This window comes from Heterodontus francisci, unplaced genomic scaffold (assembly GCF_036365525.1).
Source record: "Heterodontus francisci isolate sHetFra1 unplaced genomic scaffold, sHetFra1.hap1 HAP1_SCAFFOLD_87, whole genome shotgun sequence".
Classification (NCBI taxonomy): domain Eukaryota; kingdom Metazoa; phylum Chordata; class Chondrichthyes; order Heterodontiformes; family Heterodontidae; genus Heterodontus; species Heterodontus francisci.
The window spans coordinates 7,109,490-7,129,013 of record NW_027141936.1 but is presented as its reverse complement, the minus strand read 5'-3'; the positions used below and the strand labels follow the sequence as shown (position 1 = coordinate 7,129,013).

Here is a 19,524-nt window from a genome sequence, read left to right as displayed (position 1 = left end):
TCTGTCCATTCTGCTAGCTGATCTATATCATGTTGCAGGTGGTTTGTGACATCCTCACTGCTTACTACTCCTCCAAGATTGCAATCATCAGAAAAAATGTAAATTCTACTCATTATTCCAAGATCCATGTCATTTATATGTAGCAAAAAAAAAAGCACAGTGTTCCTCGCACTGACCATTGGGGAACATCACTGTCTACCATCCTCCAGTCTGAAAAACAACCATTTAACACATTTCTCTTTTTTCTGTCATTTGGACAATTTTTGATTCAACTGGATGCTATTCAAACTAGTTTGGGAGGGGGATGGGAACCGGACTTGTAATCCAGGGACCAGTGGGTCCACTCAGAAAGACAAAGAGTGTAGTGAGGTATTGGGGAAGGTAGCACTGTCACAGAGGACAGATGGGCACGGAGAAGGGTTAAAGTGCGTATACTTCAACGCAAGAAGCATCAGGAATAAGGTGAGTGAATTGAAGGCGTGGATGGGCACTTGGGACTACGATGTTGTGGCCATCACTGAAACGTGGATAGGTGAGGGGGAGGAATGGTTTTTGGAGGTACCTGGTTATAGATGTTTTCATAAGATTAGGAATGGTGGTAAAAGAGGTGGGGGGGTGGCATTGTTAGTTAGAAATAGTGTAACAACTGCTGAAAGAATTTTCGAGGAGGATCTGCCGACTGAGGCACTGTGGGTTGAGGTCAGGAACAGGAAAGGAGCAGTCACCTTGATGGGAGTTTTCTATAGGCCCCCCAATAGCAGCAGGGAGGTGGAAGAGCAGATTGGGAAACAGATTTTGGAAAGGAGCAGAAGTCACAGGGTAGTAATTATGGGGGATTTCAACTTCCCAAATATTGATTGGCAACTCTTTAGATCGAATAGTTTGGATGGGGGAGTGTTTGTGCAGTATGTCCAGGAAGCTTTTCTGACTCAGTATGTAGACTGCCCGACCAGAGGGGAGGCAATATTGGATTTGGTACTAGGTAATGAACCAGGGCAAGTGATAGAGCTGTTGGTGGGCGAGCACTTTGGAGATAGTGATCACAATTCTGTAGCATTCACTGTGGTAATGGAGAGGGATAGGTATGTGCAACAGGGCAAGGTTTACAATTGGGGGAAGGGTAGATATGATGCTGTCAGGCAGGAACTGAGGAGCATAAGTTGGGAGCATATGCTGGCAGGGAAGGGCACGGTCGAAATGTGGAACTTTTTCAAGGAGCAGATAGTAGGGGCCATTGATAAGCATGTCCCTGTCAGACAGGGAAGGGATGGTCATGTGAGGGAACCGTGGTTGACAAGAGAGGTTGAGAGTCTTGTTAGGAAGAAGAAGGATGCGTATATAAAGTTGAGGAAAAAGGGCACAGGCATAGCTCTGGAGGGATACAAGATGGCCAGGAAGGATCTGAAGAAAGGGATTAGGAGAGCTAAGAGAGGGCATGAAAAATGCTTGGCGGGTAGGATAAAAGAAAACCCCAAGGCCTTTTACGCGTATGTCAGAAATATGAGGATGACTAGGGGGACCGTAGGTCCGGTCAAGGACAATAGCGGGAGACTGTGTGTTGAGCCGGAAGAGATAAGTGAGGTTTTGAATGAGTACTTCTCTTCGGTATTTACGAATGAGAAGGGGTGTATTACTGAAGAGGACGGTGTGAAACAGATTGGTAAGCTCGAGGAAGTGCTCGTTAGGAGGGAAGATGTGTTGGGGTTTTTGAATAACTTGAAGATAGACAAGTCTCCCGGGCCTGACGGGGTATATCCAAGGATGTTATGGGAAGCAAGGGATGAAATTGCAGAGCCGCTGGCAATGATCTTTTCATCTTCTCTGTTGACGGGGGTGGTACCAGGTGATTGGAGGGTGGCAAATGTTGTGCCCCTGTTCAAGAAAGGGAATAGGAACAACCCTGGGAATTACAGGCCAGTTAGTCTTACTTCGGTGGTAGGCAAGTTGATGGAAAAGGTGCTGAGGGATAGGATTTCTGAGCATCTGGAAAGACACTGCTTGATTCGGGACAGTCAGCACGGTTTTGTGAGGGGTAGGTCTTGCCTCACAAGCCTGATTGAATTCTTTGAGCAGGTGACCAAGCAAGTGGATGAGGGTAAACCAGTGGATGTGGTGTACATGGATTTTAGTAAGGCATTTGATAAGGTCCCCCATGGTAGACTTATGGAGAAAGTCAGGAGGCATGGGATAGTGGGGAATGTGGCCAGTTGGATTAAGAATTGGCTAACTGATAGAAGGCAGAGAGTGGTCTTAGATGGTAAATACTCAGCCTGGAGCCCAGTTACCAGTGGCGTGCCGCAGGGATCAGTTCTGGGTCCTCTCCTGTTTGTGATTTTTATTAACGACTTGGATGAGGAAGTCGAAGGGTGGGTCAGTAAATTTGCAGATGATACAAAGGTTGGTGGAGTTGTGGATACCGAGGAGGGCTATTGTCGTCTGCAAAGGGACTTGGATAGGTTGCAGTGCTGGGCTGAAAAGTGGCAGATGGAGTTTAACCCTGAAAAGTGTGAGGTCGTCCATTTTGGAAGGACAAACATGAATGCAAAATACTGGGTTAACGGTAGGGTTCTTGGGCATGTGGAGGAGCAGAGAGACCTTGGGGTCTATGTGCATAGATCATTGAAAGTTGCAACTCAAGTGGATAGGGCTGTGAAGAAGGCATATGGGGTGTTAGCGTTCATTAGCAGAGGGATTGAATTTAAGAGCCGTGAGGTGATGATGCAGCTGTACAGGACCTTGGTAAGGCCTCATTTGGAGTACTGTGTGCAGTTCTGGTCGCCTCATTTTAGGAAGGATGTGGAAGCCTTGGAGAGGGTGCAGAGGAGATTTACCAGGATGTTGCCTGGAATGGAGAATAAGTCTTACGAGGAAAGGCTGAACATTCTAGGCCTCTTCTCATTAGAAAGGAGAAGGATGAGGGGTGACATGATAGAGGTTTATAAGATGATCAGGGGAATAGATAGGGTAGACAGTCAGAAACTTTTTCCCCGGGTGGAGCAAAGCGTTACAAGGGGTCATAAATTTAAGGTGAAGGGTGGGAGATATAAGGGGGATGTCAGGGGAAGGTTCTTTACCCAGAGAGTGGTCGAGGCATGGAATGCCTTGCACGGGGAAGTTGTTGAGTCAGAAACTTTAGGGACTTTCAAAAGGCTTTTGGATAGGTATATGGATAAAGGAGAATGATGGGGTATAGATTAAATTGTCCTTGACAGAGGACAAAGGATCGGCACAACATTGTGGGCCGAAGGGCCTGTTCTGTGCTGTATGTTCTATGTTCTATGTTCTATGTTCTATGTTCTATTCCTGAGATTCAATTTTTTTAACCAAGCTTTTGTGTGGTTGTTCATCAAGCAATTTCATAAAATCCATGCATACAACATCCACCACATTCCCTTCATCAACCTTCTCAGATCATCGAAATAAATTCAATTAATTCAGTCAAGCATGATCTGCCTTTTTAGAAATCCGTGCTGACAATCCATAAATATCTCAAACCTCTCCAAGTGTGTGTTGATTTTTCCCTGATAATTGCTTCTAAAACTTAACTCACCAATGATGTTAAACTAACTGACCAGTAGTTGCGAGGCCTGTCTGTTGTCCATTGATAATTCAGGGAGGTGAGGGTGACCATCTATGTCATCAATTTCTCCCTCAGCAGGGAGAAGCAGGATGAGTGATCCCGTAGCTTTGTCAGGATAGCGGGATTCCTGATGACATAGGTGGCTCTGCGGGGTCCCCATGTCAACGGGGAGAGGTACAGGAACTTTAAGCACTCTCACTCCATTAATGTACAGTTGGTGTGTGAGCATGCCCAGTACATCATGTTGGTGAATGTCCACTATCCTGGCAGCAGCAAGGATACCTTCATTCTGAATCAGTCAGCCGGTCCCAATACTCCGGGGCTCCTTGCAGAACCAGAATGTGGCTTCTCGGAGGCGAAGGAAACTCCTCTAGACACAGCTCATGTTTCTGCACCCCCAAATCACATCCCACACCAACCAACCTCACAAAATTACCATGTGTATAATGTGAGAAATGGAATCACCAGGAACATGGTGGAACAGACCATCGGTGTGATGAAGCAATGCTTCCAATGTCTGAACCGCTCGGGGGTGCCCTCCAGTACACACTGGAGCAGGTGTCCAGGTTCATGGTGTTCTGCTGCATCCTTCATATCATCACCATCATGAGGACACAGGCATTGGCACCAGGAATCTGGAGGATACCTCAGGAGGAGGAGGAGGCAGGGAGGATATTTCCTGGATGCCTTCCAGCCGGACAGGTTGTCGGAGAGTCCCTGCTAAGATACTGGTTCCCATAGGACAACTTCTCTTTCCCGCCATGGATCCCCCATTCTCCACCATTACACCCATCTGAGATGCCCCATCACAGTGTTATTACAGCACAGAAGGAACTATTCAGCTCATAGTGTCTGCACCGGCTCTCCGAATGCACAATTCACCTAATCCCATTCCCTGCCTTCTTCCCGGAACCCTGCACATTCTTCCTTCTCATATACCAGTTTATTCAGCTTTAGCATGTTCATAGATGTGGTCACCACACTGCTGAAGAGCATGCAGGCAGAGAGCGAATGGGTGATCAGCAGGCAGTCAAAAATTATCAGGCAGGTAGTGCCGGCGACCCCTGAGTGCATCTCACTCTCCAACAGGTATTCAGTTCTGTATACTGAGGGAAGTGATGCTTCTCCTGAGGAGAGCAGCCACAGCAAGTCCATGGCACCACGGGTGGCTCAGCCGCAGAGCGGGATACAGGGATGACTGGAAGAGCCATAGTGATAGGTGAGTCAATAATCAGGGGAACTGACAGGCGTTTCTGTGGCCACAGACGTGAATCCAGGATGGGGTGTTGTCTCCCAGGTGCCAGGGTCAAGGATGTCACTCAGCGACTGCAGAGCATCTTGAAGCAGGAGGGGAACAGCCAGAAGTCGTGGTCCACATGGGAACCAACGACAGAGGTAGAAAGCGGGATGTGGTCTTGCAGTCAGAATTTAGGGAGCTAGGGAAGAAATTAGCAAGCAGGACCACAAACACAGTCAAAAAGTAGAATTCTCCAGATTACTCCCAGTGCCAGGTGCAACTTAGTATATAAATAGAAAGATAAGGCAGACGAATCTGTGGCTGGAAAGATGGTGCAGGAGGGAGGGATTCATATTCCTGGGACACTGGAACCAGCTCTGGGGGAGATGGGACCTTTACAGGCCGGACGGGTTGCACGTGAACAGAGCCAGGACTGGGTTCCTTGCGGAACGTTTTGCGAGTACTGTTGGGGAGGGTTTAAACTAGTTTAGCAGGGAGGTGAGGGACCTGAGGGTAGACTTAGCTGGGACAAAATCAGAAATGAAAATGGAAGGTGGCAAATTAATGGATGAGTCAAGAAGACAGAGGAAATGAGCGTGAGAAAATGAAAAAAGGGTTTGGCAGTGCTCAAGGCTATCTGTTTCAATGTATGGAGTGCTGCAAATAAAGCAGATGAGCGGAGGGCAAAGATAGACATGTGGCAGTATGATATCATAGTTGTTACAGAAACTTGGCTTAAGGAGGGACAGGAATGGCAGCTCAACGTTCCTGGTTATCAGGTTTTTAGATGCGATAGAGAGGGGGTTAAGAAAGGAGGGGAATGGCAATTCTGGTCAAGGAATCTTTTGCAGCTGTGAGGAGGGATGATATGTTGGAAGGTTCATCAAGTGAGGCCATATCGATTCAGCGAAGGGACCATAAAGGGGCAATCTCACTGCTGGGAGAGTGATCTCGACAGCCAAATAGTCAGAGGTTGATAGAGGAGCAGATAAGTAGGCAAGTCTCTGAGAAGTGCAAGAACAATAGGGCAGTAATAGTAGGTTATTTTAATCACCCCGATGTTAATGAGGATAATTTTAGTATGAAAAGAATTGAGGGTGCAGAATTCTTGAGTTGCATTCAGGACAACATTTCTGTCCAGCATGCAGAAAGTCCAACAGGAGAGGCTGCAGTTTTAGACTTTGTTTTAGGAAATGACGACGGGCAGGTGTATGGAGTGTCAGGGGAGAGCATTTTGGTGGGAGTGATCATAATTCAGTCAGTTATAACATAACTATGGAAACGTACAGACATGGAATAGGATTTAGAGTTCTCAATTGGTGCAAGGCCAATTTTACTAAACCGAGGAGCGAAAGTGGACTGGAAACAGCGACTTGAAGGTAAATCAGTCTCAGAGCACTGGGAGGCATTCAAAGTGGAGATTCAAGGGGTTCAGTGTAAACATGTTCCCACAAAGAAAAAGGGTGAGGCGGCCAAATCTCGAGTCCCATGGATGTCAAGGAGCCTATATTGTAAGATAAAACAGAAAAGGGAAGCATACATCCGACACTGAGAACTCAATACTACAGAAAGTTGAGAGGACTTTAGAAAGTGGAAGGATTAAATCAAAAAGGAAATTAGGACAGCAAAGAGAGAGCATGAAAGAATATTGGCAAGCAAAGTCAAGGTGAACCCAAAGATGTTTTCTCAATGCATTAAGAGTAAGAGGTTAACTAAGGGGAGAGTAGGGCCCATAATAGACCAAAAAGGTAACCTATGCATAGGGGTGGAAGATATTGGTATGGTTTTATTGAATACTTTTAGTGTCTTCAGAAAAGAGGGGTGATGCAGATATTGTAGTTAAGGAGGAAGAGTGTGAATTATTGAATGTGATCAACATACTGAGAGAGGAAGCGTTCATGTGATTTGTATCCTTGAAAGTTGATAAATCACCTGATCAAAATGAAATGTGCCCCAGGTTGCTACAAGAAGCAACAGAGGAAATAGCAAAGAGTCTGACCATCATTTTCCAGTCCTCACTGGATACAGTTGTGGTGCCGGAGTATTGGAGAATTGCTGACGTTGGACCTCTGTTTAAAAAGGGAGTGAAGGATAGTCTGAATAATTACAGGCCTGTCAGTCTAACCGCAGTAGTGGGAAAATGATTGGAATCTATTCTGAGAGACGGGGTAAACTGTCACTGAGACAGGCACAGGTTAATCAAGGATAGTCAGCATGGATTTGTTAAGGGAAGAGCTTGTTTGACCAACTTGATCAAATTTTTCGAAGATGTAACAATCGATGAAAGTAGTCCAGTTGATGTGGTTTACATGGATTTCAGCAATGCTTTTGACAAGATTCCACATGACAGACTGGTTCAAAAAGAAAATTCCTTGTTTCTTTTCTTTTGGGCCTCCTTATCTCGAGAGACAATGGATACGCGCCTGGAGGTGGTCAGTGGTTTGTGAAGCAGCGCCTGGAGTGGCTATAAAGGCCAATTCTGGAGTGACAGGCTCTTCCACAGGTGCTGCAGAGAAATTTGTTTGTTGGGGCTGTTGCACAGTTGGCTCTCCCCTTGCGCCTCTGTCTTTTTTCCTGCCAACTACTAAGTCTCTTCGACTCGCCACAATTTAGCCCTGTCTTTATGGCTGCCCGCCAGCTCTGGCGAATGCTGGCAACTGACTCCCACGACTTGTGATCAATGTCACACGATTTCATGTCGCGTTTGCAGACGTCTTTATAACGGAGACATGGACGGCCGGTGGGTCTGATACCAGTGGCGAGCTCGCTGTACAATGTGTCTTTGGGGATCCTGCCATCTTCCATGCGGCTCACATGGCCAAGCCATCTCAAGCGCCGCTGACTCAGTAGTGTGTATAAGCTGGGGATGTTGGCCGCTTCAAGGACTTCTGTGTTGGAGATATAGTCCTGCCACCTGATGCCAAGTATTCTCCGAAGGCAGCGAAGATGGAATGAATTGAGACGTCGCTCTTGGCTGGCATACGTTGTCCAGGCCTCGCTGCCGTAGAGCAAGGTACTGAGGACACAGGCCTGATACACTCGGACTTTTGTGTTCCGTGTCAGTGCGCCATTTTCCCACACTCTCTTGGCCAGTCTGAACATAGCAGTGGAAGCCTTACCCATGCGCTTGTTGATTTCTGCATCTAGAGACAGGTTACTGGTGATAGTTGAGCCTAGGTAGGTGAACTCTTGAACCACTTCCAGAGCGTGGTCGCCAATATTGATGGATGGAGCATTTCTGACATCCTGCCCCATGATGTTCGTTTTCTTGAGGCTGATGGTTAGGCCAAATTCATTGCAGGCAGACGCAAACCTGTCGATGAGACTCTGCAGGCATTCTTCAGTGTGAGATGTTAAAGCAGCATCGTCAGCAAAGAGGAGTTCTCTGATGAGGACTTTCCGTACTTTGGACTTCGCTCTTAGACGGGCAAGGTTGAACAACCTGCCCCCTGATCTTGTGTGGAGGAAAATTCCTTCTTCAGAGGATTTGAACGCATGTGAAAGCAGCAGGGAGAAGAAAATCCCAAAAAGTGTGGGTGCGAAAACACAGCCCTGTTTCACACCACTCAGGATAGGAAAGGGCTCTGATGAGGAGCCACCATGTTGAATTGTGCCTTTCATATTGTCATGGAATGAGGTGATGATACTTAGTAGCTTTGGTGGACATCCGATCTTTTCTAGTAGTCTGAAGAGACCACGTCTGCTGACGAGGTCAAAGGCTTTGGTGAGATCAATGAAAGCAATGTAGAGGGGCATCTGTTGTTCACGGCATTTCTCCTGTATCTGACGAAGGGAGAACAGCATGTCAATAGTCGATCTCTCTGCACGAAAGCCACACTGTGCCTCAGGGTAGACGCGCTCGGCCAGCTTCTGGAGCCTGTTCAGAGCGACTCGAGCAAAGACTTTCCCCACTATGCTGAGCAGGGAGATTCCACGGTAGTTGTTGCAGTCACCGCGGTCACCTTTGTTTTTATAGAGGGTGATGATGTTGGCATCGCGCATGTGTGAATTATTGAATGTGATCAACATACTGAGAGAGGAAGCGTTCATGTGATTTGTATCCTTGAAAGTTGATAAATCACCTGATCAAAATGAAATGTGCCCCAGGTTGCTACAAGAAGCAACAGAGGAAATAGCAAAGAGTCTGACCATCATTTTCCAGTCCTCACTGGATACAGTTGTGGTGCCGGAGTATTGGAGAATTGCTGACGTTGGACCTCTGTTTAAAAAGGGAGTGAAGGATAGTCTGAATAATTACAGGCCTGTCAGTCTAACCGCAGTAGTGGGAAAATGATTGGAATCTATTCTGAGAGACGGGGTAAACTGTCACTGAGACAGGCACAGGTTAATCAAGGATAGTCAGCATGGATTTGTTAAGGGAAGAGCTTGTTTGACCAACTTGATCAAATTTTTCGAAGATGTAACAATCGATGAAAGTAGTCCAGTTGATGTGGTTTACATGGATTTCAGCAATGCTTTTGACAAGATTCCACATGACAGACTGGTTCAAAAAGAAAATTCCTTGTAATCCAGGGAAATGCAGCGAGGTGGATAAAAAATTGGTTCAGTGGCAGAAAACAAAGGGTAATAGTTGACGGGCCTTTTTGCAACTGGAGGGCTGTTTCCAGTGGTATTCCAGAGGGCTGAGTACTGAATCTCCTGCTTTTTGTGGTGTATATTAACGATTTCGACATAAATGTAGGGGGCATGATCAAGAAATCTACGGATGACACAAAGATCGGCCGTGTGGTAGATTGCGAGAAGGATAGCTGTAGACTGCAGTAAGTTATTGGCGGTCTGGACAGATGGGCAGAAAAATGGCAAATGGAATTCAACATGGAGAAGTGTGAGGTGATGCAATTGGGGAGCTCAAATAAGACAAAGGAATACACGATTACTGGGAAAATACTGAGAAGTGTGGAGGAAGTAAGGGACCTTGGAGTCAATGTCCACAGATCCCTGAAGATAGCAGGACAGGTCAATAAGGTTGTTAAGAAGGCATATGAATCCTTGCCCTTATTAGCCGAGCTACAGAATATAAGAGCAGGGAAGTTATGCTGGAACTGTATAAATCATTGGTTGGACCACTACTTGAGTACTGTGTTCAGTTCTGGCAACAACATTACAGAAAGGATGTAATTGTACTAGTGAGGGTACAGAGGAGATTTACGAGGATGTTGCCAGGACTGAAATAATGCAATTATGAGGAAAGATTGGATCGGCTGGTGTTGTTCTCCTTGGAACAGAGAAGGCTGAGGGGAGATCTGATTGAAATGTACAAAATTGTGAGTGGCCTGAAGGGTATATTCACCTGAGCAGAGAGGTAAGTGATTGGTAGAAAGATCAGAGGGGAGATGAGGAAAAACTTGTACAACCAGAAATACAAAATTGGCTCAGTGGCAGTAAACAAAGGGTAATTGTTGAAGGGTATTTTAGTGACTGGAGCACTGTTTCCCGTGGTGTTCCAGAGGGCTCAGTACTGGGTCCCCGGCTTTTAGTGACGGTCTGGAACCCACTGTCGGCAAGGATGTTTGAGGCAGAAACCCTCTACTCATTAAAAAGCAGTCTGAATATGCACCTCAAGTATAATAATCTGTCGGGCTATGGATCAAATGCTGGAAGGTGGGATTCGAATAGGTGGATCATTTTTCGGCTGGTACAGACACGATGGGCCAAGTGGCCTCTTTCTGTCCCTTAAGGTTTCTACGAGTCTATCATTCTATAACATGAAACACGCTATCCTCATTAACACTCACAGTTATATCAAGAAACCCTATCAAGATTATCAGAAACGATTTTCCATTAACCTATCCGTGCTGCTTGTCATTTATTATCCCATGATTTTACAAGCAAGATATATTTTTATGTCAGGCTGCTGCTTGACTAGTCTGTGGGACAGCTCTCCCAACTTTGGCACAAGCCCCCAGATGTTCTTAAGGAGGACATTGGAGGGTCGACAGGGCTGGGTTTGTCCGTGTCGTTTCCGGTGCCTAGGTCGATGCTGGGTAGTCCATCCGGTGTCATTCCTTTTTATTGACTTCATAGTAGTTAGATACAACTGAGTGGCTTGCTAGCCCATTTCAGAAGGCATGTGAAAGCCAACCACATTGATTTGGTCTGGAGTCATATGTAGGCCACCAGGTAAGGGCAGCAGATTTCCATCCCTAAAGAACATTAGTGAACCTTATGTTTCACTGGAGAGTTTCCATCTTCTATCACTCTCATATCCAAGGATGACTGAAAGATTCTGGCCAGTGTCTCTGCTGCTTCCACCATACCTTCCCTCAGCAACCCTCATTCATCCCATCCAGACCAGGCAAATGTTCAACTTTGTTATTGTACAAAAAGTGTGGAATTGAAAGGGGTTAACAGAACCTGTTTGTTCAGTGACTGTATTTAATGTTAGTCTCCATGGACCCAAATTGTGTCACTGGAGTGTTTTCAACTTCTATTAATAAGGGGCTCCTTTCAATGTGCTATTCCATGGTATCAGCGGCTTCAGACAGAGGGAGAGGATAGATCAGAATCCGAGAACAATAGATTGGAATGTTACAACAATGGGTCAGAATCCGAGAACAATAGATTGGAATGTTACAACAATGGGTCAGAATCTGAGAATAATAGATTGGAATGTTACAACAATGGATCAGAATCTGAGAACAATAGATTGGAATGTTACAACAATGGGTCAGAATCTGAGAACAATAGATTGGAATGTTACAACAATGGGTCAGAATCTGAGAACAATAGATTGGAATGTTACAACAATGGGTCAGAATCTGAGAACAATAGATTGGAATGTTACAACAATGGGTCAGAATCTGAGAACACTTGATTGGAATGTTACAACAATGGGTCAGAATCTGAGAACAATAGATTGGAATGTTACAACAATGGACAGGAGTTTATCCTCTTCGTTTGATCTGGTTACTGCAGATTATTATTGGATGACATTAGAATTGCGGATCTATTATGCACTGAGGATGATTCAATTTATTTACTATCCCATACTCGCTATTATTGGTGTCCCTGGTAAGTCTCCATCTGCAACTATTGGATTCAGAAAACATATTTCACTGATTTAATGTTCTTGTCATTTAAATCATGAGAAGACTGAAGTCATTGTCTTCAGTTTCTGTCACATACTCTATTCCCTATCCACGGTCTGCATCCCCCTCACTGACCGTTGTCTGAGGCTGAACCAGGAAGTTTACAATCTCTGGTACCTGTTTAATGCTGAGCTGAGTTCATCCCCATATTCTCGCGATCCCCAACCCTGCCTATTGTTACGGCCAGGTGAGGATGGGTCACAGTCGCTCGTCTTATTTGACCACAACTCTCTTTGTTCTTTTTAACCAGTGGATGTGCTAACCCTCTCATTGAGTATTTGACCTTTTACCTTTGGAGTGATTGTGAAGGACCTGATCGGGCAGGTTCTCTTGAGTTTAAACAGGAAAGAGGTAAGTTTATTATACTTAACAATGTCAACCCGATCTCAATAAAATCATAAAAAATACACCACACATTTACGCACACATTCGTACGAGAATTACACAGAAATAGATTACAGAGTGAGAAGATGGGAGTCCGGCATAAATAGAAAAATAAAATACTCATTCTGTGATGTTGGCTGACACGGCGGTCTTCCGGCTGCAGTTGTATTCTTGAAGTCTTTGGCTGGTCGAAGCACCCTTTGTGGCTGGCCCACGTGGCTCAGGGATTTCTTTGAGGCAGACTTGTAGGTGGCTTTCTTTCCCTGCTGTCTCTGTCTGTAGTAATCTGTCGGCTTGGAGGGACCACAGTCGCATGTGGTATTCAAACTTGTGACGTTATCTGGAGAGAGAGAGACGGGGGGACACAGCCCTTCTGATTCTGCACAGTTTGAATCACTGGCTTGTCTGTCTTTGTCCAGGGGAAACTCCCAACTTTCACATAGATGGACAGAAGGCCTCATGACTGTCTCAGTGCATTCGCTGGAACCTGATAATGAGATTCAAGGTTAGAAACTTCTGTCACCCCGGGGCTCAGGATGCCAGTATTTATAATTGTAGGAGTTTGCTCTTTCAAAGTCAATACTCTTCCTGTGGAAGAGCCTGTCACTCCAGAATTGGCCTTTATAGCCACTCCAGGCGCTGCTTCACAAACCACTGACCACCTCCAGGCGCGTATCCATTGTCTCTCGAGATAAGGAGGCCCAAAAGAAATGTCAGGATGCCCTTGTATGCCGTGTTAATGAAAGTAATTTAAGGTAATTCAATCACTAGAGCAAGCGAATGATACAGGTCTAGACTCAGCAGACATGTGTCTCCCGTTGGTGGCCTATGAATGTGAAAAGGTGTTTCAGATGCCAATTGCGGTGGGCATCTTGGCTGCCAGTTTTGTCAAGGTTAACTGTGGGATTTCTTTTTTCATTAAAGGTTTATTGCAAGTTTCAAATCGGTGAATTAAAATTCCTCATTGGGCATATGGTGTTATCTTGACACCACCACAGCACACTGAAAGAAATTTGATAATAGGAACATTTCATTACAGAATTGTGGGAAGAAATAGAAGGAAATACACATTCATTCTCAATAATCACTTCTCAAATTCACACATGAATCTTGGAATTACTGCAGCTGTCATTGTCTGTTACAGTTGTGCTGATTTAATTGTTTTGGAGTTTTGTCTGGGATGGTTATGTGTCGGGTTCGACCCTGGACATTGCATCAGCGATTACATAGGTTTTTTTTCTCTCTTGCAATGAAGCTTTAACTATTCAGGTTCCTGCACCTTGATGATCTTTCTCCCTGTGAGGTGTCTGAGATTTCCTGTGGACCTTTGTTCTTGCTGAGCACGGCTTTGAAATTTATTTATTTAGAGGTACAGCACTGAAACAGGCCTTTCGGCCCACCAAGTCTCTACGACCATCAACCACCCATTTATACTAATCCTACATGAATCCCATATTCCTACCACATCCCCACCTTCCCCTGCCACCTACCTATACTAGGGGCAATTTATAATGGCCAATTTACCTATCAACCTGCAGGTCTTTGGCTGTGTGAGGAAACCGGAGCACCCGACAAAAACCCACATGGTCAAAGGGAGAACTTGCAAACTCTACACGGGCAATACCGAGAATCGAACCTGGGTCACAGGAGCTATGAGGTTGTAGCGCTAATCACTGCACAACTTTGCAGCCCCAAGTTGCAGGGTTTGATTAGCTTTGGGTTTGGGATCTGATCATTGGGTTCTTCAGTGGGTAGATCCACACTGACCTTACTTTTAACTTTCTGCTGAGGTACGCAAGTGCTGTTCACTTTAGGGCAATTTCCCTTCCCTTTTCTCTTCACTATGAGGAGGATATTTTTCCTAATCTGCCCTATTTCCTCTGGGACAGTAGTGTTCGCCAGTGTCTGTCCAGCTTTCACTGAACTTTCCAGCGGCACTTTGACTAGTTCAGACATCTCCCTTACCATTGGCATGCCTTTTTGGGAACTTTCTTTGTCCCTCCACGTTTCTGTAAATGTTGTTCGCAGCCTTTTTATGGTCCCTGTTTGACCTGCATTTAAGGAGGAGAGTGAGTGGTCTAATTTCTCTAACATTTCAGGGTTGGCTAATAGGAGAGTAGGGGGTTCCAGTTAGGAATCCTCCTGGCCCTCCTCCAACCTATCCTCACTGTCCTTTTGAATCCTTCCCTCCTGACTGTCTGACAGATCTGTACTTGTCTGTCCCCTCCACATCCATGATTTTTTGCCTTTACTCTGGGGAGTCAATTATATAATTTACCCGCTATTCTTTTTGTCACTCGATATGGACCACTGAACCGGGCTTTCAGGGGTAGACCCTCTATTGGGAGTAATAACAATACATGGTCTCTGGGCGGAAATGTTCTCGCCTTGGCATTTCTTCCTGCTTACCTTCTCATGGCTGCCTGGGGGGTCTTTGGTTGTTCCTGAGTCATTGCACAGGCTCCCGTGAGCCGATCCCAGAGCATGGAAATGTATTCTAACATGGAAGACTCATCCCTGTGTCCGAAAAACTTCTTGAGTCATTTAAGCAGAGCTCTCACCTCGTGTCCATAAATTAATTCAAAGAGGCTAAAGCCAGTGGAAGCATTGAATAAGTCCCTGGTAACCAACAGGTGAAATCCTAGCCCTTTGTCCCAGTCATGGGGTTACTCATAGCAGTATGGCCTGTTCATTGTCTTTAGGGTCTGGTGGTAACGCTCCAAAGCCCGTTGTGACTGTGGGTGGTAGGCTAAGGACCTTAGCTGGGTTATGTCCAGATTGCCCATGACCTTTTCAAAAATACTGGACATAAAATGTGTGCCCTGATCCAACTGGATCTCAGCAGGCAGCCCATTATCGGGTAAAGAATTGGGTTAGCCCCTCCACCACTACCTTGGCAGAGATAGCTCTTCGGGAGAATGGCCTCTGGGAATCAGGTCACCACATCAATAATGGTGAGAAGATACTGGTAGTCCCGTTTTGTTTTCAGCAGGTGTCCCACAAAATCCACCAGCACTCTGCTGAAGGGTTCCCCAAAAGCTGGTAGATGAATTTGGGTGCAGATTTTGTTGCAGGTTGGGGCTTCCCCACCACCTAGCGCATGTGACTAGTTTTACAGAACTCCACCACATCTTTGTGGAGTTGTGGCCAGTCAAAATGCTGTCTTATGCGGCTTCGATTTTTCATACACTGACATGTCCAGTCATTGGAAGTTCGTCGGCCATTCTTAATATTTATTTAAGGGACCTCAGCGGCACCACTATCTGGTGAACCACTGTCCTCTCTTCATCCGCAGGTCTGTGAGGAGGTCTCCACTTCCTCATCAGCACCTCGTTCCTTAAATAGTAGCACTCTGCAATTCCCTCTGCTTCAGTTTTGGTTTGGACAGTCTGTGCTATTTTTTAACACAGGGTCGGGGGATTGAGCCTCAACTAAGGAAGATCTGTTTAGCAAATCCTTTCTGTTCTCTAACTTCCCAAAGAAGGTTGCAGACAGCCAGGCAGTCGGGTCATCCATCTACAGTGTCAGTTCAGGGATTGTTTGGCCGTGGACCGTGTCACCACACAATCAGGGAGAATGTCAGGGGCCTTATCCTGTAACTGCTCTGTCTCCCTGCGTTATTTTAGTCTCTCGAGAACTACCGGGGAAGCTGGCACCTTTTCCCCTGTCAGATCATTACCCAGGAGCAGGTCGACCCATCCATCGGTAAACTAGGTACAATCCCCATGGTTACCGGTCCTGAAACTGGGTCACACTCCAAATGCAGTCGTTATAAAGGTATGGACATATACTGTCTTCCGATACAATTCACTAACTCTTTAGCATTCACTGCACTATCGAAGAAAGGTCATTCCTTTTCCCAGCAGAAGGGATTGGGTTGCCCCTGTATCCCTTAGTATGACTATGGGCTTGCTTGCCTCACTCAAGGTGGATGGAGTCACTTTTCCTTGGGATTATAATTCCTGGTAACTCTCAGGGATTTTGTTAAGATTTCCTGCACTCTCAGTGGTAGGTTTACTGGGTCTGACTGCCACAGTTAAAGGCACAGCCTGATCTGCTGTGATTTCCATCAGGGCCCGTTTTCCTGCACTGATCTGGTGGACATTTTAAAAAAAAATTATTCATTCACAGAATGTGGGCGTGGCTGGCCAGGCCAGCATTTATTGCCCAACCCTAATCGCCCTTGCCAAGGTGGTGGTGAGCTGCCTGCTTGAACCGCAGTAGTCCATATGGGGTAGGTATACCCACAGTGCTATTGGGAAGGGAGTTCCAGGATTTTGACCCAGCGACAGTGAAGGAACGGCGATAAAGTTCCAAGTCAGGATGGTGTGTGACTTGTAGGGGAACTTGCAGATGGTGGTGTTCCCATGTATTTGCTGCCCTTGTCCTTCTAGTTGGTAGAGGTCGCGGGTTTGGAAGGTGCTGTCTAAGGAGCCTTGGTGCATTGCTGCAGTGCATCTTGTGGATGGTACACACTGCTGCCACTGTGCGTCGGTTGTGGAGGGAGTGAATGTTTGTAGATGGGGTGCCAATCAAGCGGGCTGCTTTGTCCTGGATGGTGTTAAGCTTCTTGAGTGTTGTTGGAGCTGCACCCATCCAGGCAAGTGGAGAGTATTCCATCACACTCCTAACTTGTGCCTTGTCGATTGTGGACAGGCTTTGGGGAGTCAGGAGGTGAGTTACTCGCCTCAGGATTCCTAGCCTCTGACCTGCTCTTGTAGCCACGGTATTTATATGGCTACTCCAGTTCGGCTCCTGGTCAATGGCAGCCCCTAGGATGTTGATAGTGGGGGATTCAGCGATGGTAATGCCATTGAATGTCAAGGACAGATGGTTAGATTCTCTCTTCTTGGAGATGCTCATTGCCTGGCACTTGTGTGGCGCGAATGCTACTTTCCACTTATCAGCCCGAGCCTGGATATTTTCCAGGTCTTGCTGCATTTCTACACAGACTGCTTCAGTATCTGAGGAGTCGCGAATGGTGCTGAACATTGTGCAATCATCAACGAACATCCCCACTTCTGACCTCATGATTGAAGGAAGGTCATTGATGAAGCAGCTGAAGATGGTTGGGCCCAGGACAGTACCCTGAGGTAATCCTGCAGTGATGTCCTGAAGCTCAGCTGATTGACCTCCAACAACCACTATCATCTTACTTTGCGGTAGGTATGACTCCAGCCAGCGGAGGGTTTTCCCCCTGATTCCCATTGCCCTCAGTTTTGCTAGGGCTCCTTGATGCCATACTCGGACAAGTGCTGCATTGATGTCAAGGGCAGTCACTCTCACCTCACCTCTTGAGTTCAGCTCTTTTGTCCATTTTTGAACCAAGGCTGTATTGAGATCAGGATGAGTGGCCCTGTTGGAACCCAAACTGAGCATCACTGAGCAGGTTGTTGCTAAGCAAGTGCCGCTTGATAGCACTGTTGATGACACCTTCCATCACTTTACTGATGATTGAGAGGAGGCTAATGGGGCGGTAGTTGGCCGGGTTGGATTGGTCCTGTTTTTTGTGTGCAGGACATACCTGGGTAATTTTCCACATTGCAGGGTAGATGCCAGTGTTGTAGCTGTACTGGAACAGCTTGGCTAGGGCCGCAGCAAGTTCTGGAGCACAGGTCTTCAGTACTATTGCCGGAATATTGTCAGGCCCCATAGCTTTTTCAGTATCCATTCGCTGCAGTCGTTTCTGGATATCACGCGGAGTGAATCGAATTGGCTAAAGTTTGGCATCTGTGATGCTGGGGACTTCAGGAGGAGGCCGAGATGGATCAACTCGGCACTTCTGGCTGAAGATTGTTGCAAATGCTTCAGCCTTATCTTTTGCACTGATGTGCTGGGCTTCCCCATCATTGAGGATGGGGATATTTGTGGAGCCACCTCCTCCATTTAGTTGTTTAATTGTCCACCACCATTCACGGCTGGATGTGGCAGGACTGCAGAGCTGAGATCGGATCCGTTGTTTATGGGATCGCTTAGCTCTACGCAGTTTGGCATGCAAGTTGTCCTGGGTTGTAGCTTCACCAGGTTGACACCTCATTTTGAGGTATGCCTGGTGCTGCTCCTGGCATGCCCTCCTGCACTCTTCATTGAACTGGGGTTGGTCTCTTGGCTTGATGGTAATGGTAGAGTGGGGGATATGCCGGGCCATGAGGTTACATATTGTGGTTGAGTACAATTCTGCTGCTGCTGATAGCCCACAGCGCCTCATGGATGCCCAGTTTTGCATTGCTAGATCTGTTGGAAATCTGTCCCATTTAGCACGGTGATAGTGCCACACAACACAATGGACGGTATCCTCAATCTGAAGGCGGGACTTCGTCTCCACAAGGACTATGCAGTGGTCACTCCTACCAATACTGTCATGGACAGATACATCTGTGGCAGGCGGATCGGTGAGGACGAGGTCAAGTATGTTGTTCCCTCGTGTTGGTTCCCCCACCACCTGCCGCAGCCCCAGTCTAGCAGCTGTGTCCTTTAGGACTCGGCCAGCTTGGTCAGTAGTGGTGCGACCGAGCCACTCATGGTGATGGACATTGAAGTCCCCCACCCAGAGTACATATTGTGCCCTTGCTACCCTCAGTGCTTCTTACAAGTGGTGTTCAACATGGAGGAGTACTGAGTCATTAGCTGAGGAGGGCGGTAGGTGGTAATCAGGACTCTCATTAATCTTACAGGTTTTCCCGACACTTCCACCAGTCAGCATGACGGTGATCTGCCTCATTACAATGGAAACACACATGGCTTCGGCTGTTACTCCTGCTCTCAGTACCGTCCTATTTGGCCTGAGGAAGGGCTCCCGTGTGTCCAGCTTTTCCTTCTTGCCCATGGCTGTTCAGGGTCCGATCAGCCTCCCACCTTTTATTCTCGGGTCTTTGGGGTTACTAGGGAAGGGTTTCCCTTTGGGGCTAAGGCCTTGTATACAAGGGAAAATTCATCAGCCAGAAGTGCAACCTGCCTGGCTCTTTGAACCTTTTGTTCCTCTGTGTGTGTTTTAATGGGAGGGAGAGCGAGTTTGTGAACTCTTCGAGATGGATCACTGCTCTGAGATTTATATATGTGGGCTGTATCCTGATCTTCTGTATCCACTGGTCAAAAGTAAGCACCAAAACAGACTGGAAATCTTCTATTGGTTCATAAAATGGTAATGTTTAGCTTAGACAAATGTAGGGCCATTACAGGCAGAGTCAGGAGAATCTATAATGGGGAATAGAGAA

The 19,524-nt window shown here is 46.4% G+C and overlaps 1 protein-coding gene across 1 annotated transcript in view; it reads left to right on the top strand.

Moving 5' to 3' along the window:
- Positions 1-11,431: 11,431 nt before the first annotated feature.
- Positions 11,432-19,524, top strand: part of LOC137365665 (probable G-protein coupled receptor 139) — a gene marked incomplete at its 5' end in the record, with an annotated part of 305,010 nt that continues 296,917 nt past the window's right edge. Inside the window, 2 exons of the mRNA XM_068028034.1 lie at positions 11,432-11,504; positions 11,568-11,617. Coding sequence (XP_067884135.1) covers positions 11,432-11,504; positions 11,568-11,617 — 123 coding nt within the window. The remainder of the gene's footprint in view (positions 11,505-11,567; positions 11,618-19,524) is intronic.